At 57.2% G+C, this 18,286-nt stretch overlaps 1 protein-coding gene across 1 annotated transcript in view; it reads right to left on the minus strand.

Moving 5' to 3' along the window:
- The window catches only part of LOC118218199 (retinoic acid receptor alpha), a 62,442-nt gene that overhangs the window by 14,838 nt on the left and 29,318 nt on the right, over positions 1 to 18,286 (minus strand). The window contains exons 2-3 of the mRNA XM_035400696.1: positions 9,336 to 9,484; positions 2,066 to 2,207 (exon numbers count right to left, since the gene is read on the minus strand). Coding sequence (XP_035256587.1) covers positions 2,066 to 2,207; positions 9,336 to 9,484 — 291 coding nt within the window. The remainder of the gene's footprint in view (positions 1 to 2,065; positions 2,208 to 9,335; positions 9,485 to 18,286) is intronic.

Raw genomic sequence — 18,286 nt, forward strand, 5'->3', positions numbered from 1 at the left:
CAATCCGGGCGAATCGTCCTCAAACGCGGGAGCAGGCGTCGACACGTCTGGCCGCGGCGAGGTGGAGACGTTCGGCGCGGTTAGGATCAAACGCGCCGCGGCCGTCTAAAAAAAGAACAGCGGTCAGAACGCGGGGGGGGGGGGGGGGGGGGGGGGGCGGGGCCGGGGGGGGGGGGGGGGGGGGGGGGCCCGCACGGATCCGGACCCCTCGTCACGGGAAAACCCCCGGACGCTAACGTTAGCTCAGGCTAACGGACCGACCGGACCGGACAGCCGGAAGGGCTCAGAAACGGGACGCCGGCGAGCGCCGTTAGCCCGTCATCGAGCGCCTTGTCGTCAGCGACGCGGAAAGGCGAGCGTTAATCGGAAACGAGTCCGTTTCCGCTGACATAGAAAAAACTTGATTAAAACCGGACAGAGGCATTTATTTGCGGCGCTGAATAAAATAAAATAACACGGTAAATGGACTGCATTTATATAGCGCTTGTATCCAAAGCGCTTTACAATTGATGCCTCTCATTCGCCAGAGCAGTTAGGGGTCAGGTGTCTTGCTCGGGGACACTTGGACACGCCCAGGGCGGGGGATCGAACCGGCAAACCCTCCGACTGCCAGACGACCGCTCTTACCTCCTGAGCTGTGTCGCCCCCATAACGAAAGGCCGTGAAGCGAAAGAGCGTTTGCTGTAAAAGACGGGCCGGAACAAAAATCGGCTTCCCCAAAAGAGGAAGGCCGAGACCGCGGGTCACCGGAGAGGGGGACGCGCCGTTTAAAAAAAAGCAGTCCTAAAAAACGAACCGCGCGATAAGGAGAACCCGTTTCACTGCCGCCTCGATTAGCATCGAGCGCGTAAACTGCGCTGTTTAAGGCTACGCTAACGCAAGTCACGACTCGACTGAGAAACGTTTCGGGGCGACACTTTCGACGTACGGACGTTTCAGACGACCCCCGTTCCGGCTGCGTTTGCATCTACTGCATTTCTAAACAAGACCGGGTCAAAACCTAGTACATGGACCGGCCGACCAATGGCGTAACTTCATAACTCGGCCGACCAATGGTGTAACTTCATCACTCAGTCACTCAGTCAGTCAGTCACAGACATTCGCGTCTAGAGTAGAATGGACTGGATTAGCTGACGGGTCGCCAGTCCTGCCACCTTAAAGCCTTAACCCCGCCCAACTGGCGAGCGGCAGTTGGCGGCAGGAAGCACGCCTGTTTGCCCCGATGAGTCACCTGTACTCTCTAAGGACGCTCATTATGGGATGTGAAAAGCACAGTTCCGTTTCATTCGCTCGGTGTTCTTCGGTGAGAACGCTGCTGCTCCTCTCTGTGGCTTCGCCCCAATTTGTTGCTATTTGGTTCCAGCTTTTTTTTCTTTCTTTTTTTTTTTTACTCTGAGAATTCAATGCGCGTTCCTCAAGGCAGAAAAAACAATTACTTATGGGTTTGGCAGCCAATCGCAGACCGCAAGGCTCAGCAACACATGTACTGCAATACCGGGCTTGCGTTCTGCTGCTCATGTTTTTGCGCCAGCTTTGAGCATTTGACTGCGAGAAAGAGAACGCTGCTTTGTGTTAGAGGGAGCGTGTACCTGAGAGAAAGAGAACGCTGCTTTGTGTTAGAGGGAGCGTGTACCTGAGAGAAAGAGAACGCTGCTTTGTGTTAGAGGGAGCGTGTACCTGAGAGAAAGAGAACGCTGCTTTGTGTTAGAGAACGGAGAGCGGGTACCTGAGAGAAAGAGAGGATGGCTTTTCCGTGTGAGAGGCTGGTGTGTGTGTGTGTGTGTGTATGTGTGCGTGCGTGTGTGTGTATGTGTGCGTGCGTGTGTGTGTGTGTGTACGCGTGTGTGTATGTGTATGTGTATGCATGTGTGTGCGCATGTGTATGTGTGCGCGTGCGTATGTGTCTGTGTGTGTGTGCGCGCATGTGTGTGTGTGTGTGTATGTATGTGTATGTGTCTGTGTGTGTGTATGTGTGTGTGCGTGTCTGTCTGCGTGTCCGTGCGCGCTCACGCGCGACAGAGTGACAGTGCGTCTCTGAGCGGGCGGGGGCGGGCGGGGCACTCACACTCCTTGGACATCCCCACCTCCAGGCACTTCTGCAGCCGGCAGTACTGGCAGCGGTTGCGGGTCACCTTGTTGATGATGCAGTTCTTCTCCCGGTGACACGTGTACACCATGTTCTTCTGGATGCTCCTTCGGAAGAAGCCCTGGAGTGGGGGGGGGGGGTGGGGGGGGGGGAGAGAGAAGGCCGGTCGATGAGAGTGACGCCTGTGCGGCACGGAAGGCACGAGCTTGTCAATCAAGCCCCGGTTACCTACGCGTCACTCATCCTTTAAAAGCAGGAGGGGCACTGAATGCCTTTCCTTACCGCCCTATGAAGAATGACCCAGTTACACCCGCGGCGGAAGGAACGCGTCCTGGACCTTGATTCTTGATTAAGATTAAGAGCGTAGACTGTCACCTCGGATGGGTCTCGTCCCAGCTCTCTGGCTCGAGGGCGCGTTGGGGGGTGGGTGGGGGGGCACTGCTAATTACACAGTATTTGTTTGTTTTGGGCCTTTTCAGGACAAGGTGGGAACCCTTGTGTGTTTTTCCCCACCCTGCGTCCAGAAGTATCAGTGAAATAAACAGAAACTGGGGCCGGGGAGCGAGCGGAGAAGCGGAGAAGGGAAAGCTGCTTATCACCGCTCTGGTAATGGTGCAAAGCCGGGATGCGAGAGGAAGGTAAGCCACAAGACAAAGGGGATGGATGGATGGATGGATGGACGGATGGATGGACGGATGGATGGATGAGTGGATGGATGGATGGATGAGTGGATGGATGGACGGATGGATGAGTGGATGGATGAATGGATGAGTGGATGGATGAGTGGATGGATGGATAGATGGATGAGTGGATGAGTGGATGATGGATGGATGGATGGATGGATGAGTGGATGGATGGATAGATGGATGAGTGGATGAGTGGATGATGGATGGATGGATGAGTGGATGGATGGATGGATGAGTGGATGGATGGACGGGTGGATGGATGGATGGACGGTCGAGGCTTAATGCTACCAGCCTGCGGCCGCGTGTTCATCTAGTCCCGCGGTGGCACGGTGCTACCAGGCTGGACGGTGGCATCCGAGAACGCCATCGATACATCTAGGCGGGGTGCGAGGTCCAGTCCTATCCGAAAAGGGCCAGGGCAGATGATCGTATCCCGTTTTAGCCCAGCACCACGACGCCTGACTCTATCTATGGGTCCTGACTGAAGGCCGTGATTGCTTTAGCTGAATCGGCCATTTTAGCACTGGTCTAAGATAAAACCCGGCACCCACACCGGCCCTTTTGGGATAGGACTGGACACCACTGATGGACACACTGGGGAGCCTGTAATCCTGGGTGTGAGGGTGGGAATACCCGACATGTACACATACAGCGGGGGGTAAGCAACCCTGGTCCTGAGGTGCTAAGAGACGTTCCTGGCTTTCGCTCCATCCAGGGGTGCTTGGATGGGACTGAGCGCTTTAAGGGGGGGCTGCAAGAACTATATTAACCGCTAAACGGCTATTTGTGATAAGCTATAGGCGCCCGAGGTCGGCAGAAGTTTGCCGAAAACTTTGCACCCCGGCATTTACACAGGGACACCGCTGGAGGGAGGAAGTCTTGTGGCAAAGTGACCCGATTGTTTCCATTTCGATGGTTTTGAGAAAGACCGTCAAACCCCATATCTGGCATGCAAATTACCCGCCACCCCATAAGCACTTTGTTCTCATGACATCACTGGCTTGGAGGAGGTCCTGCTCTCCCTTTGCACACAGGTTGATTCTATGGTTCTAAGAGCCCCTTGTTCATAAAGGCTGATGGGATAGCCCTTGGATTGCGGACATTAAAACATGGCTGAGAGCCGTGTTTCAAGACCGATACGCTTCAGCAGGCCGAGAAGAAAAGGCCTAGCGAAGAAACGAGGTGAGGAGATGAAAGTAGATTCAGGCGGCGCTACCAGACACAGGAGATAAACACAACTGTGCATTTGAGACGGAGACTGCGGCTCCCGCGATGGCCTGAGAGAGGTGGGGAGGGGGCAGCCGCAGGCAGGGGGGTCGCAAACAAGGTTCCAAAAAACGGTCACAGCGAGTACTCCTTCACAACGACTTTTTTTTGGCTTGGAAAGATTTATCAAAGCACACTGTGTTTTCCGTTGTACTGATATACATTACATGAGCCACTGCACTCCCCGTGTGTATGAAGGACTTGATACAGGTTAGCACTGGCTGCGCTGACGGATCAATGTAGACACTACGGAAAACAGTCAACAGGGACCTTTTTTTTTAAGGAAACCGAAAAAAACCGGGTTTTTCAAGCTTACCTTCCAAATGAAAGAGCACTTTCGCTTGTTAGCGCGCCAGGCTAGTCCCTTCGTTTGCGTACGTCCCTTGCGCAGCTACTATGAGTTCGTTTACATGGTAAATGGTAAATGGACTGCATTTATATAGCGCTTTTATCCAAAGCGCTTTACAATTGATGCCTCTCATTCGCCAGAGCAGTTAGGGGTTAGGGGTTAGGTGTCTTGCTCAAGGACACTTCGACATGCCCAGGGCGGGGTTTGAACCGGCAACCCTCCGACTGCCAGACAATCGGTCTTACCTCCTGAGCTATGTTACAGTTCTAGTTGGGACTGCCAAACTATCCTACCCTTGGGTAAACAGGGTACATTGAGAGCAGAAATGGGAAGTGACAAGGACACCGTTTAGAAATGTACCTGACACGCCGCACGCGAGCGTACGTTTAACAGGCACAGGCGAAACCTGGCCTTCAACTCCAGGAGGCAACTGGCCCTGTGCTCTTCAGACAAAACGAAAGGTGCACGCTGACAGAGGCACTGCTCGACAAGACTCTCCAAAACCCGGCTGCACGTCCGACCGAGCTGACGCACGACTGCAAAGGAATGAAATAACCGGCGGCGACTGGGAACTGCGACCGACGCTGCGAGTCCTTGTGGTCACCCCCCCCCCCGACATCAAATGTTATTTTAACTCAACCGCGTTCCATGCGTTTGCGAGCGGGATTTTGACTGCATGCATATCAGCGGAATATTCACCAAAGGGAGGGGGGGCCGGCTCTTCCTGAGAGGGCGGGAGCTGCCCCGAGGAGAGAGCGAGAGAGAGAGCGAGAGAGAGAGCCAGCCCATTGGGCATGACGTGCGGCGCGGGTCTGCCCTGGGTCATGCCAGCGGCCACGGCTGGCACCGCCACCCATAAAGCCCAGCCTAACCGACGGCCCGGCGCAGAGAGCTCTCTCACAGCCCCGCTCGCTACTCCGGGGAGCGTCGTTTCACGGCGTACGGGTTACGGAGAGAGAACACATTTCAGAACACGACGCTTTCTGTAGCCCGCGCCCATAAAAAAACAAAAAAGGGGGGCTTGGCGGTTTTAGTGCCGACACTGACGCCGCGCGTTCCGAGTTCATTGGGGAGAGAGAGGGAAGGAGAGAAGCCATAAAACGGGAACCTCGACTCAACATCGGGGGGAAAGGGAGGAGAGCCAGCGGGAGTACCCTCCCCCCTCCTCCTCCTCCTCCTCCTCCTCCTGTTCCGCCAGCCGCGTCTCCTCTGCTAATGACTCCTGTAACGGGAGGGAACCCCGGGAGGAGCGGCAGCGACGGCTTTCGCTTGACGGCGAGCCAATAATAACCCCCGTCCTCCCGGGAGAGGAGCAGGCAGGGGCGGGGTGGGGGTGGGGGTGGGGGGGTATGGGAGCTTGTAATCCCTCTCCCGAAACGTCACGCGCGCCCACGGAGACGCGCCCCCTCTGGAGACCGCCTCCTCCCCCCAGCACCTGCTCGGGGGGAGAGAAGCAAGCGTGGCCCCTCCTCCCGTGCTGAATGGCCCCTCTCTCCTCCCCCCTCTGCGCCTCATTGGTTCTTAAATAAACGCAGCTGTTTATACGGCGAGGTCCCCTGGAAGCAAATCGACGGGGTTTTCACGAGGCGTAAAAAGAAGAAGTGCGGTGGCACAGCGGCGTCGGGCCGCACGGGAGAGCGCGGGTTCGAGCGTCACTGCCGGGACACTTGGTGTGGGGGGAGGGGGGGGGGTGGGGGGGGGGATGAGGGTGGGGGCGAGGGACCGACTCGCTTTCTTGCCGCAGAGAGCAGGACGAACCGAACGCAGAGACCTAAAACTGGAACGTCCCCACGCGGGCGGCTGCAGTTTCAAGACTCCACCCCCCCCCCAAACCCCCGCCCCCCCACGCAACGTGGCCGGTGCACTGGCTGAAGAGGACCCTCTAATACGGAGCCTGAAGCCTTCTGGGGGCTTAAGGGGATGTTGCCGCTCTCAGCCGGCCGAGAAGAAGCAGATTAGGCGGGAATCCAAACGGGGAAGCGCAGGCGGGCGGGCGGGCGGGCCGGCGGGCGGGCCGGGGATCGCGGGCTCCCGATCCGCCATCATCTCCCCTGATCTCCCTCCTAAACGGCGCTTGACCTCCGACCCCTTGGATTGACCCGGCGCCGACCCCGCCGGACCCCTCGGGTAGAGAAATCCCCAGGTCAGGTGACCGCGCCGTGCCACGCCTTTCCCCCCGGGCCGGGCCGGGCGGGGGCCGCTGCTTCCCCTCCTCGCCCTGTTAGGAGGCGCTGCTCTTCCCCGCTGCTCTCTAAGCCTCCTCTTTTTTTTTTTACGGGCTGTAATCCTTGCCTGCAACGACAGACCCAGAGCGGGCTTATCACTGCAGGGCTCAGCGTAGAGGGGGGGGGGGGGGGGGGGGGGGGGGGGGGGGACACACACTCCAGGACCACGCGCCTGCGCTGCCTGTGACCACGGCGACGAGGTCCGCGTCCGCGTCGCCCCAACCGACAGCCGAGAGCGCCCGCGTGCGATTAGGAGAGCGCGCCCCCCCGGCTTTCGGCGCGCTCCCCCGGGAGCGTGTCTGCGTTCCCGCTCTCTGCAGCGGCAGGTGTGAGACGTCAGGGGCCTCGCACGGACTAGAAGGAATTCTATGGTACCCGCGTGTACCGCTCCAGGGGTCGGTGCATCGCGCCTGGCTCCCCCACCCCCCTCCCGCCCCCCCCACTAGTTACGCGGGGCCGGCCACTAAAGTTAGCGCACCTCGGGGAGATGGGGGGGGGGGGCTTTTCGGATGGAAGCCTCTCCCGGCTGCACGTGAGGGGGCGCAGAGAGAGAGAGAGAGAGAGAGAGAGAGAGAGAGAGAGAGAGAGAGAGAGAGAGAGAGAGAGAGAGAGAGAGAGAGAGAGAGAGAGGGAGAGAGGGAGAGAGAGAGAGGGAGAGGGAGAGGGAGAGAGAGAGAGAGAGAGCGGGAGAGGGAGAGAGGGAGAGGGAGAGAGGGAGAGAGAGAGAGAGAGAGAGAGAGAGAGAGAGAGGTAGAGAGAGAGAGAGAGAGCGGGCATACGCCGGCAAGACGCCTCCGGGAAAGCAGAGCGCATAAACACCCTCCCTCCGCTCCCAGAGAGAGTGCATGCAAATTTAATGCACAAGTGTTTATATCTGGGAGAAGGAGAGAGAGAGAGGGCGGTTCGGCACCGCTTCCACAACAAACACCACACCACACCCCCCCCCCCGCGCGTAACTAGGTCCAGGGCCCCCGGGGGAGAGGACTTTGTAGTTGCGCTAGTTAAGGGGAAGGCTAACCCCGGCTTTACCCCGGTCCCAACGGAACGCGCACATACATTCAAACGCCCGCAGCTTTCAATTATTGAAGAGCCTTTACAGAGTACCCATCCACGGCCTCAACACGCTACTGAATCTTTCACATGTTCGCAGTCCCTTGGGTGCCCAGAGGGGGGCAGTAGACGGATCCCCCCCACCAATGCTCGGTGGGCTTCTTGCTCGGCAAACTTCGACAGGCAAGGAAGCCTATGATCCTTCCCGTTTGTTCCGCTAGCAATGATGTCATATTAGGGGCAAGATAATGGTGGCCAAACACACGCTGCACCTCACTAAAGTTTATTCCTTATTACACTGCAGACATGCTTTTACCCGGAGCAACTGACACACATTTTTTTATGAAAATGTATTATTATTATTTATATTTCTTGCATAGTATCCATTTATAATGCTGGATATTTACTAAATCAAATCAGGTCAAGTACAAGGGTATATAATGGTGTGTTCTACCCGGAAGTCAAACCTGCAACCTTTGGGTTACAATCCCAGTATGATGGGTGACAGCAGTTTTATGACAGTGCTACAACTGTGATTAGATGGCTGACTTAGTTTCCGTTCGGTTAACCGAGTATACACCTTACTTTGTGGGTGAAGGGGACTTGTGTGTAAAGGGGGACTTGTGTGTGTAAAGGGGGACTTTGAGTGTGTAAAGGGGGACTTTAGTGTGTAAAGGGGGACTTGTATATAAAGGGGGACTTTGAGTGTGTAAAGGGGGACTTGTATATAAAGGGGGACTTTGAGTGTGTAAAGGGGGACTTTGAGTGTGTAAAGGGGGACTTTGAGTGTGTAAAGGGGGACTTGTATATAAAGGGGGACTTTGAGTGTGTAAAGGGGGACTTAGAGTGTGTAAAGGGGGACTTGTGGGTGAAGGGGGACTTGTGGGTGAAGGGGGACTTTGAGTGTGTAAAGGGGGACTTGTGGGTAAAGGGGTACTTTGAGTGTGTAAAGGGGAAATTGTATATAAAGGGGGACTGAGTGTGTAAAGGGGGACTTGTGGGTAAAGGGGTACTTTGAGTGTGTAAAGGGGGACTTGTGGGTAAAGGGGTACTTTGAGTGTGTAAAGGGGGACTTGTATATAAAGGGGGACTTTGAGTGTGTAAAGGGGGACTTGTGTGTAAAGGGGTACTTTGAGTGTGTAAAGGGGTACTTTGAGTGTGTAAAGGGGGACTTGTGGGTAAAGGGGACTCGTGTGAAGGGCTGATGGTGACGTTTCCTCTCTCAGAGGGCAGTAGAGTTCAGAGGGCTCTGCCGCACCTGAGCCTGGAGCTGGATCTCACTGAGCACTGAGCAGCCCAGGTGTCCCCTTTGGCCGTGTTCAGTCAGGTGTGGCCGGGGGGGGGGGGGGGGGGGGGGGGGGCTAATGGCCAACTGTCAGCTAACAAACAGGCTGTCACAGCCCACGTCCCGGCAGGTCAGACCTCTCCACTGCTAAATGCCTCTAATGTAATGTAAAAAATAAAGGTTTCCTACAAAGACTCGGTCGGCAGGACCGCCGTGGCTGTGCGGCAAGAACAGCCAGGAGCCGTTTTTTTCCAGCTCGGAAGCGATCGAGCGCTCAGCGTGGAAACGGAGAGAGGGGCGCGCGGACAGACGCAGCGCGCGCGGGGGGGGGGGGGGGGGGAACCCGGCGGCGGCGGCGACGGGGGCGGGCCGGACCGCAGACACTCACCTTGCAGCCCTCGCAGGCGCTGACCCCGTAGTGGTAGCCCGACGACTTGTCCTGGCACACGAAGCAGGGCTTGTAGACCCGGGGGGGAGGGGGAGGCGAGGGGGGGCTGGGGACGATCTCCTCCGAACTGGTGCTCTGCGTTTCTATGGCTGCGGGACAGAGAGAAGAAGAAGAAAGAAAGAAAAAAAAAGACGCGATCAGGCTTCGTATCCATGGCGACGCTACGCAAAATATTTTTTCGCGCCGCGCCCATATTTTCACACCTCCGCCTACCGGACAGGAACCGCGGTGCGGTTAGCGTCAGGGCATCCTGCGACGCGCTCGAGAACTCACCACCGAGGCACGAAGCGAAACAAAACAAGACAAAGAATTTCCAAGAACTTCACGTCAAAAGTTTGAAAGTTTAAAAGTTTAAAAACGACGCGCTGAGCGATTCTGAGCGGGAGAAGGACCCGACGGGACCGAGCCCCCCTGCTTGCAGGGCCGGGGCTCTACGGCGCTCCTGTTAAAAAACTGATTCTTGCGGACTGCATCAAAATAACGTTAGCAGAGATGCTAGCAGAGATGTGTGTGTGTGTGTGTGTGTGTGTGCGTGCGTGCGTGTGAATGTGTGAGTAGGTGTGCGTGTGCGTGTGTGTGTGAATGTGTGTGTGCGGCGGTGTGTGTGCGTGAATGTGTGTGTGTGTGTGTGTGTGTGTGTGTGTGTGTGTGTGAGTGTGCGTGAATGTGTGTGTGTGTATATACAGTACACAGGGCCCGTGCACTCAAGTCACAGAGGCAGTAAGAAACGGAACGCCCTCTCGTCGCGGTACACTGGGAAACCGAGCACTGCCATAAAACCTCGCCCCTGACGGAGGCCACGCCCCTTACTCAGCCAGGAGGACGTCCTACCCCCCAATAAAACCGAGCGATCTCCCCCTGCAGCACCGCGGAGAACCAAACGCCAGCGCGGACGCCAGAGCCCCCCGATCCGAGATCGACACCGTCACCGCATTTCCACACGGAGGCGTCGCCCGGAAACCCCATCCTTCGTCATATTACCGTTACTATTTAAACACCAGATACCAGGAAAAAATAAAAAACAATCCGCTGTTGCAGGTACGAGTCCTTTTCCAGGTACTGGCGCGGGGAACTGAAACACGCGAACTTCGTGACGCGTCTCCCGCAGCGCCAGCTGACCCACTGCGGGCGGCGCGTTTCCATCCGTCAAACCAGGGCGATGGTTTTCTAAGCCGCCCAGCTCCCGCGCTTTAAACATCGGAGCGGGGCTAAGCTTTAAAGCGCAGGCATGAACTACGCGACCAAACTTAAAGTAAAGGAGTAGGCCGTTTTTTTTTTTTTTTGGGGGGTTTCAGCCCAACAGTAAAAAAAAAAACAAAAACAAATCTTCTCTCCAGCATTTTTGCTTTCGTGACAAACCGCGAGGCGGCAACGCGCCGGACCTGCTGCAGACCGGAGAGACGGAAGCCGGTCTTGCCGGACGTCCGTTTCGCGGGGGGGGGCGGATTCGGCGTACCTGACGCCCCGGACGAGCACGGAAACGAGACGGGGCTCGGAGAGGAGCCTCGGAGCGAGGCCGCGCCCCGGTTCTCCCCTCTCTCGCAGGAAAGCGAGCCGCCAACCGCGAGGCCCGCGAAGAGGCGCCCGGGCGCTAACGCGGACGCGCGGGGCAGAGGCTAGCGCCCCCCGCGGCGTGATCGCGGTTGAACGACCCGCGCCGCTGCTGCTGATGTCACCCGGTCACCGAGGGCACCTTAGCCGCTTCCCCCCCCGCAGGCATCCGGGAAATGCCCCCGCCCCCCTTTTTCAGGGACCGACGTCACGGCTCCCCCCTGCAACGCGCCCGCCGGCTTTCACGCGCCGATCATAAATTCATCACCAGCCTCAAAACCTGCGCCCGGCCACCCCGCCGCCCTCCACTCTGCCCTCCACTCTCCGGGGCGGATCGGTTACAGAGTCAGGGTTACAGTGTGTGTCTGTACTGCGGCGAGCAGGAAGAAAGCATGAGACCAGCACAATCTGACGTTTGTGTACAGCGTGCCGTGCATGCATGGGTGAGCGTGAAGGCACACAAAAAGTGTGTGTGTGTGTGTGTGTGTGAGCACGTTTACGTATGTTGCGTCTTTGTGTGCCTATGTATGTGTGTGTGTGTATTTTGTGTTTGTGTGTTTATGCATGTTGTGTGTTTGTGTTCATCGGTACGCGTGTGTGGTTTGTGTTTATGCACGTTGTGTGTTTGTGTTCATGTGTGTGTATATTTTGTGTTTGTGTGTGTGTTTATTTTTTATTTTTATTTTTTTGTGTGTTTCTGTTTGTGTCCGTGTGTGTATTTTGTCTGTGTGTGTATTTTGTGTTTGCGTGTGTGGTTGTGTGTGTGTGTGCAAGTGCATGTGTTTATGTATGTTGTGTGTGTTTATTTTTGTTGTGTGTTTGTGTATGTGTGTGTGTGTGTATTTTTGTTGTGTGTTTGTGTATGTGTGTGTGTGTGTATTTTTGTTGTGTGTTTGTGTATGTGTGTGTGTGTGTATTTTTGTTGTGTGTTTGTGTTTGTGTTTGTGTGTGTGTATTTGTGTGCCTCCTGTGACGTTACAGAAGTGCCCAGAGGCCCAGACGGCACTGGTGTGTAAATAAGCAGTCTATATTTAACACAGGGCTCATGAGTTCAGCAGGCCTGGAGTCCAGCTGGGTATGGACTCCACGTGACAGTGCAGACGCAAGACGCACACACACACACACTCCGGCACACATGCCTGCACTGACATACACACACACACACACTCCGGCACACATGCCTGCACTGACACACACACACACACACACACTCCGGCACACATGCCTGCACTGACATACACACACACACACTCCGGCACACATGCCTGCACTGACATACACACACACACACACACACACACACACACACACACACACACACACACACACACACACTCCGGCACACATGCCTGCACTGACTCACACACACTCCGGCACACATGCCTGCACTGACACACACACACACACACACACACACACACATACACGTGGGCACATACAGGTACCCATCCAGACACACAGATACACACACACAGTACACACATCCACAAATCAGACATATGCCCACACTGACATACACACACACACACACACACACACACAAAGACCACACTGACACATACACACACACACAGCCACACTGACACACAAACACCACACACACACCCACCCTGACAGACACAAACACACACAAATCACACACAAGCGCACGCTGACACACACAGGGCAGGAACACCGCGCCCAAATGAAAACAGCTTTCCCAGAGCGGCGGCACCATCGCAGACGCACACCACAAGCCCCGAGGTTTCGCGCTTCCCATCGCGCCTTCGCAGCGCAGCCCCTGCCAAAATCCACCCCCGAAAAAAAGCGCACCGCGCACAGACCCTCGCTTGGCAGACGCGCAGCACACACACGCGCGCACGGGAAATGAGAAATCAGGGCACATTAGATCACGTCTGCCGACGAACCCCTCGCTCGCGGCCGGGATACCGTCGCCGGGGAGACGAGTCGGGGGGGGAGAGGAGCCAGGAACCCTGATCTGCGTCTTAAAACGGGCGACTCTTCGCCGCCACGATGACTCATCGCCTCGCGCGGCCAGACCGTTCCGCCGCGCGTTTAGCTTCCGCTCGGAGCGTAGCGGAGCTGACGACGGCTCTCGCGCTCCTGCACCGTGGGGGCGGGGACTGGGCGGGGGGGGCGGGGACAGGGCGGGGAGGGGGGGTCAGGGGTCAAAGGCTCACGAGCAAAGCGGGGATTTGAGGAGCGCTTAGCTTAGCGCTAATAACCGCCCAGCGGTTTACAGCATCGCGCCCTCGCTGACAGCGTGGACTGCCGCGCGCGCATGTGTGTGTGTGTGTGTGTGAGCGTGTGTGTGTGTGTGTGTGTGTGTGTGTGTGTGAGCGTGTGTGTGTGTGTGTGTGTGTGTGTGTGTGTGAGTGTGTGTGTGTGTGTGTGTGTGTGTGTGTGTGTGTGTGTGTGTGTGTGTGTGTGTGTGTGTGTGTGTGCGTGCGTGCATGTGTGCGTGTGTCTCTGTCTCTGTGAGGCGGGTGATTCTGTCAGCGAGCTCTGTCGCTGTGGGCGTGGCTGTGTGCCCGTGCACGTGTGTCACTGCGGGCACACGCGACGGGCGGCGCTGAACGCCGCCGGCAGGTCGACCCGTGCGCCAGGGCTCTCATGCTTACGGAGCTCGCCCGCGTCCTGCGCAGGGTCAGGGGGTCAGGTGGGTCTCGCCCCCCCCCCCAGCTAAACCCCCGCCCTCCCGCCCCGGGGACCCTTAATACGGATGAGCCGGCTCTGCCCGTCCACCGTCCCAACACCCCCCACCTCCCCCTGCTCCCCCCCCGCCCCCCCCCCTGCACTGGCATGCCCGCCGCGGGGCCAGGTACCACCGCCTCCCCCCGCCCACCCCCCCCAGCCGCCTGCCTGGCACCGGACCCACGCCCTCCCGCCCTTTCACCTTCCGCCCGCGCCACCGGAGGGCGCTTTTGAAGCGCGGCCGCCTTCACAAAGGGGCTTTATTTTCGCGGGGGCCTGATGGAAAACGCAGACGCCACCGCTGGCCGCACTTCAAAGGCTCGGCAGAGCTGTACGAGTACCGCCCTCCCCCCCCCCCCCCCCCCTTTTTTAAGAAGGACGTTAAGGGCGGTCCTGCCACTCTTCTCCTCGGAGCGTTAGCGCTAGCGGCGCGGTTACGGTGCCGAGGGGTGGGCGCGGCGCCGCGCTCTGATTGGCCGGAAGAAGAGCGACTCAGCGACCCGCCGGGGGCGGAGCGACCGCTCGCACGGCAGCCGCGAAGGCGAGACGAGGACGGGAGGGAGGGGATGGCGGCTAATCATATTCTTTTTTTAACCCTCTGTTTACACAGGAGAGGAAAAAAAGAAAAGAAACGCGGTTATCGACGGTTCTTGTAGCCAGGTCAGGCGGCTCTCTTCAACGCGGAAACTGGCCAGGAACACAGCGCAAACCACACCCCGCACGTACGACGGCCTGGCACCCAGCCGCACGGGATTGGTAGGTAGGGAGGGAGGGTGGGGGGTGAGGGGGGGGGGAGGACGGAGGGAGAGACCGTTTCCCGGTTGCACGAGCACGGCAGCAGTTGGGCTCCCCATTGTTCTCTCCGCTCGTATTTCACACCCGACAAGCGGACAATGGGGAGGGAGGGGGGACGGGGGGCCCGCCAGAGCCACGCTCCGTTTTCCCGCGAGCCGCGCGGCACGTTAGCGTTAGGGGTCAGGGGTTAAAGGCTCGCGAGCAAAGCCAGGATTTGAGAAGCGCTTAGCTTAGCGCTAATAACCGCCCAGCGGTTTTCGAAATGATAAACACGCCCGCGGGTTTGCCAGGTCGCATCGTTGCCAGGCGGGGGGGGGGGGGGGGGAGGATTCCGCTCTCAAAAGTTACCATTTTTTCACGGGGGGGGGGGGGGGAGGGGGGAGAGACTGAGTTGCAGATGCCCCCCCCCCCCCCCCCCCCCCCCCACCATTCCCACTCCCATCCCCAGCTTTTGTTGCCTAGTCCAGCGTTTCCCAACCTCTTTCCTTCCGCGGCACACTTTCCAAATTTACAGAATCTCATTGCACGCCGCGCCGACAGAAAAGAACCCGCGAGCGACGTAATGACGTTGATGTGACGCGCCAGCAGCAGGCCTAAATGTTCTTTTGGGGTTTTAATTAAGCGATATGCGTTTTAATGGCTTTCCTGAGCCGTCGGATCCAGACCCGTACCGGGCAGGATCATTACGGGGTCCGCAGCCCCATTCATCCCCGTTACAGCTGCCTCCAGCAGACAAGCGCGTACGACAAAGAAAAAACCTGTGGCTCCGCGCTGTCGCAGAGCCCCCCCCCCCCCCCGTCCCCCCAGTCCCCCCCAAACGTGCGGCCCGACGAGAGCGCCGCACCGAATCTGGGGCACCGGCGAGCGCGGATCCCGCGAGAGCGCCGCCCGCTGTAATTAAACGCCATCGCTCCGCTACGGGGGGGGGGGGGGGAGCGGCTTTTCTCGAGGCCGGGGAGGGCCTTTCTGCGCCTCCTTCCCACAATGCCCCACAGGAGCGGAAATTACCGCGAGCCTACCGCGGGCGTCCTTATCCTCGGCCTGGTTATGCTATAGACGCGTTCGCCCGTTAACTACAGGTGCTGTACATAGCCGGCCTCCACTGTGCTGCTCCTAAATAGTGAGGCTCTCCTAAATAAGTCCACTGGGGTTTGCACGAATCCCAAAATGGTGCCCGTCAACACACTTCCACAGGGAAAGCCCTCGTATACATCCAACAGAGCAAAAAACACAAACAGACAAGACAATGTAAACAGACATCGTGAACGTTCACAAACATAAGACCGGACTAAGCAATACTACATGGCCACAAGAGGAACCCCGTTGGTAAACCAAGATGGACTTCAATCCACCAAACCTCGCTGAAGATATAAACCTGTACTTTTACCCCAAAGGAATGCATACATATTCATAGTTTATCAACATTATCTGCAATTTTTGAGGACAAAAAATCCAGAGAATACACAGGAACGCCTTTATCTTTTTTCTTTAAGCTAAGGTTCAAGTCACTCATCCCAAAGATAACGTGCAGATAGCATGCGGGTGTGTACGATACCACGACAATTGTCATTGTGTAACGTGCTTACAGGGCAAAATCACCGCTTAACACCTTTTAACATCTGCCGTATAACACGGCAAGGAATTAGAACTTATAAATATAAATAATATAAATTATTATAAATAGGTTTTGGGTTTTCACTGTGAGCATTACCCACAGAGAGGGTAGCCTATATATAATTTCCCTCAGCACACACTCTCTCCCTGCTCTTATTTTCGTACGGCAGACATCTAAAGGCAGACGAGTCAGAGCATTTTCAGGACGAGTCAGAGTATTTTCAGGACGAGTCAGAGTATTTTCAGGACGAGTCAGAGTATTTTCAGGACGAGTCAGAGCATTTTCAGGACGAGTCAGAGCATTTTCAGGACGAGTCAGAGTATTTTCAGGACGAGTCAGAGCATTTTCGGGACGAGTCAGAGCATTTTCAGGACGAGTCAGAGTATTTTCAGGAGCTGCACGCGTTCGTCGCGACGCGTGACTTTCTGTACGTCGGCCATTTTGGCGGACGGCATTTCGTGACACAAAGTTCTCCGACAGACCCGGAAAAGCGACAGACGGAGGATTTCGCGGTTCCGTAACCGCAGGCGAAACCGAAGTGCTCCCCCCGGTGGAGGTCGAGCGAGACGAGCGTACCTCGGCGTACCCCCATACAGAACCCCAATCGGCGCTGAGAGAGGTAGCCTGTCTGCAGCCGGCCGACAGGGAGGAGAGCACGCCTCCCTTTCCTCTCCTCCCCGGGCCTCCCATCCCTCTCTGCCCCCCTGCTCGTTTCTGTCTCCAGGTTCAGGTCTGGGTTAGCCCGGCAGAGATTACATTAAAGCTCGCGCACATCAATTACTGGGCCCAGCTGTGAAGCATATTAATGAGATTTCGCAGTCGTTAAGAGAACGTTAAATAAATTAACCGGGCGCAGAAGAGCGGTCGGGGAAGTTCAAGGGGCCAGAAGGACTCCCCTTCGGCCTGTGCGCGTGCATCACACAGGCCTCTGTGTTCCTCAGGACGTCTATTAGATTAGAGGCCCCCCCGGCGCGCCAGGCGGGCCCCCTTCAAAAGTCAGCCCATTTGTCTCCCTTTCACTGCTCCACGAGACGTTTACCTTCCCAGAATGCCGCACCATTAGCCTGGAGGATGAGCCGGGCGAACATTACGCACTCTATAAATCTCCGGAAACACGCTCGACGCACTCGGGCCATGTACAGGGTCCGTAACAAAAGGCGACGCAAAAAAAAACGAACGAAAATAAAATAAGTGGATAAACCCGTAACAGGCCTTTTCCTGCCGGCTGAAGGCGAAGATCTGAGCCCAGGACAAAAAGGAAACGGGGGTTGACGGTGGTTCCAGAGCCGTCTGATTTGTGGGGGCCAGGTTTGGCTCCGACCCGTACCGAGAATGTTTACAAAAGGGAGAGAGAAAAAAGAGCCTTTGCGTTTTCCTTCCTCTCCAGGAACCGCTAGGGCGGCAAAAGGTCTTTGGCGTGGAAACACAGCCCCTTCCGAGCTTCGCCTTTTTTCTTTTTTACGGCGAGCGGCGCCGACGGGAAAGAGGCGTTTACAAACGCGCAAACGCGGCGGACGGGGGGGGGGGGGGGGGCGTCTGCTCTCGCGCTCAAGGGCCCCCGCGGTGGTGGAGGGGGGGGATGGGGCCAGGAGACCAGGCCTTGGCTTGATCCTCAATTTCCTGTCGAGGCAAAAAAAAAAGCTACCCCTTGGACGGCTGCCCTCGGCGACCTGGCTAAACGAAAACCTGGTTCATCCACGAACGCCTCCGACGGCCTGGACAAAGAGCCGGACTGAGAAACCGCAGCACAGAGTGCCAGACAAAAACTGCAAAAGAACTCGCTTTCCCAAGCTGCAACAGCAGCGCACGAACGCTGCCCTGATCCAGGGGCTGGCGTCCGAAACAAAGAGCTGGACTGAGAAACAGAGTTCCAGTCCCATGACCACATCCCTGCCGTAAGGTTATTGGTCGGTCTGTAATGAGGTACAGGAATGGGGGTGTTGTAGGTAGAGGGGGGGGGGGGAAAGCTCCTGGCTTCTGGGGGGAAAGTCACCGGCCCTTGCAAAGGGAGGCGGGCGGCGAGGATTTTAACTGCGGTCTCCGCGGCCGACGAAACGCCCCCCCCCCCCCCCCGGACTCATTTCCCTCCTAATCAACTCCAGGCCTTCCGCGGGGCCGCGTCTCCCAGCCCCCGGACCGATGTCCGTCTGCCCGCCCGCCCGGCACACGCTGGAGCTTCACGTCTCGGTCCTCTCTCAGACTTGGGCTCTCTGTCGCGGCAGCTCTGAGCCCCCCC

The sequence above is a fragment of the Anguilla anguilla genome, chromosome 2 (assembly GCF_013347855.1).
Source record: "Anguilla anguilla isolate fAngAng1 chromosome 2, fAngAng1.pri, whole genome shotgun sequence".
Lineage (NCBI taxonomy): Eukaryota > Metazoa > Chordata > Actinopteri > Anguilliformes > Anguillidae > Anguilla > Anguilla anguilla.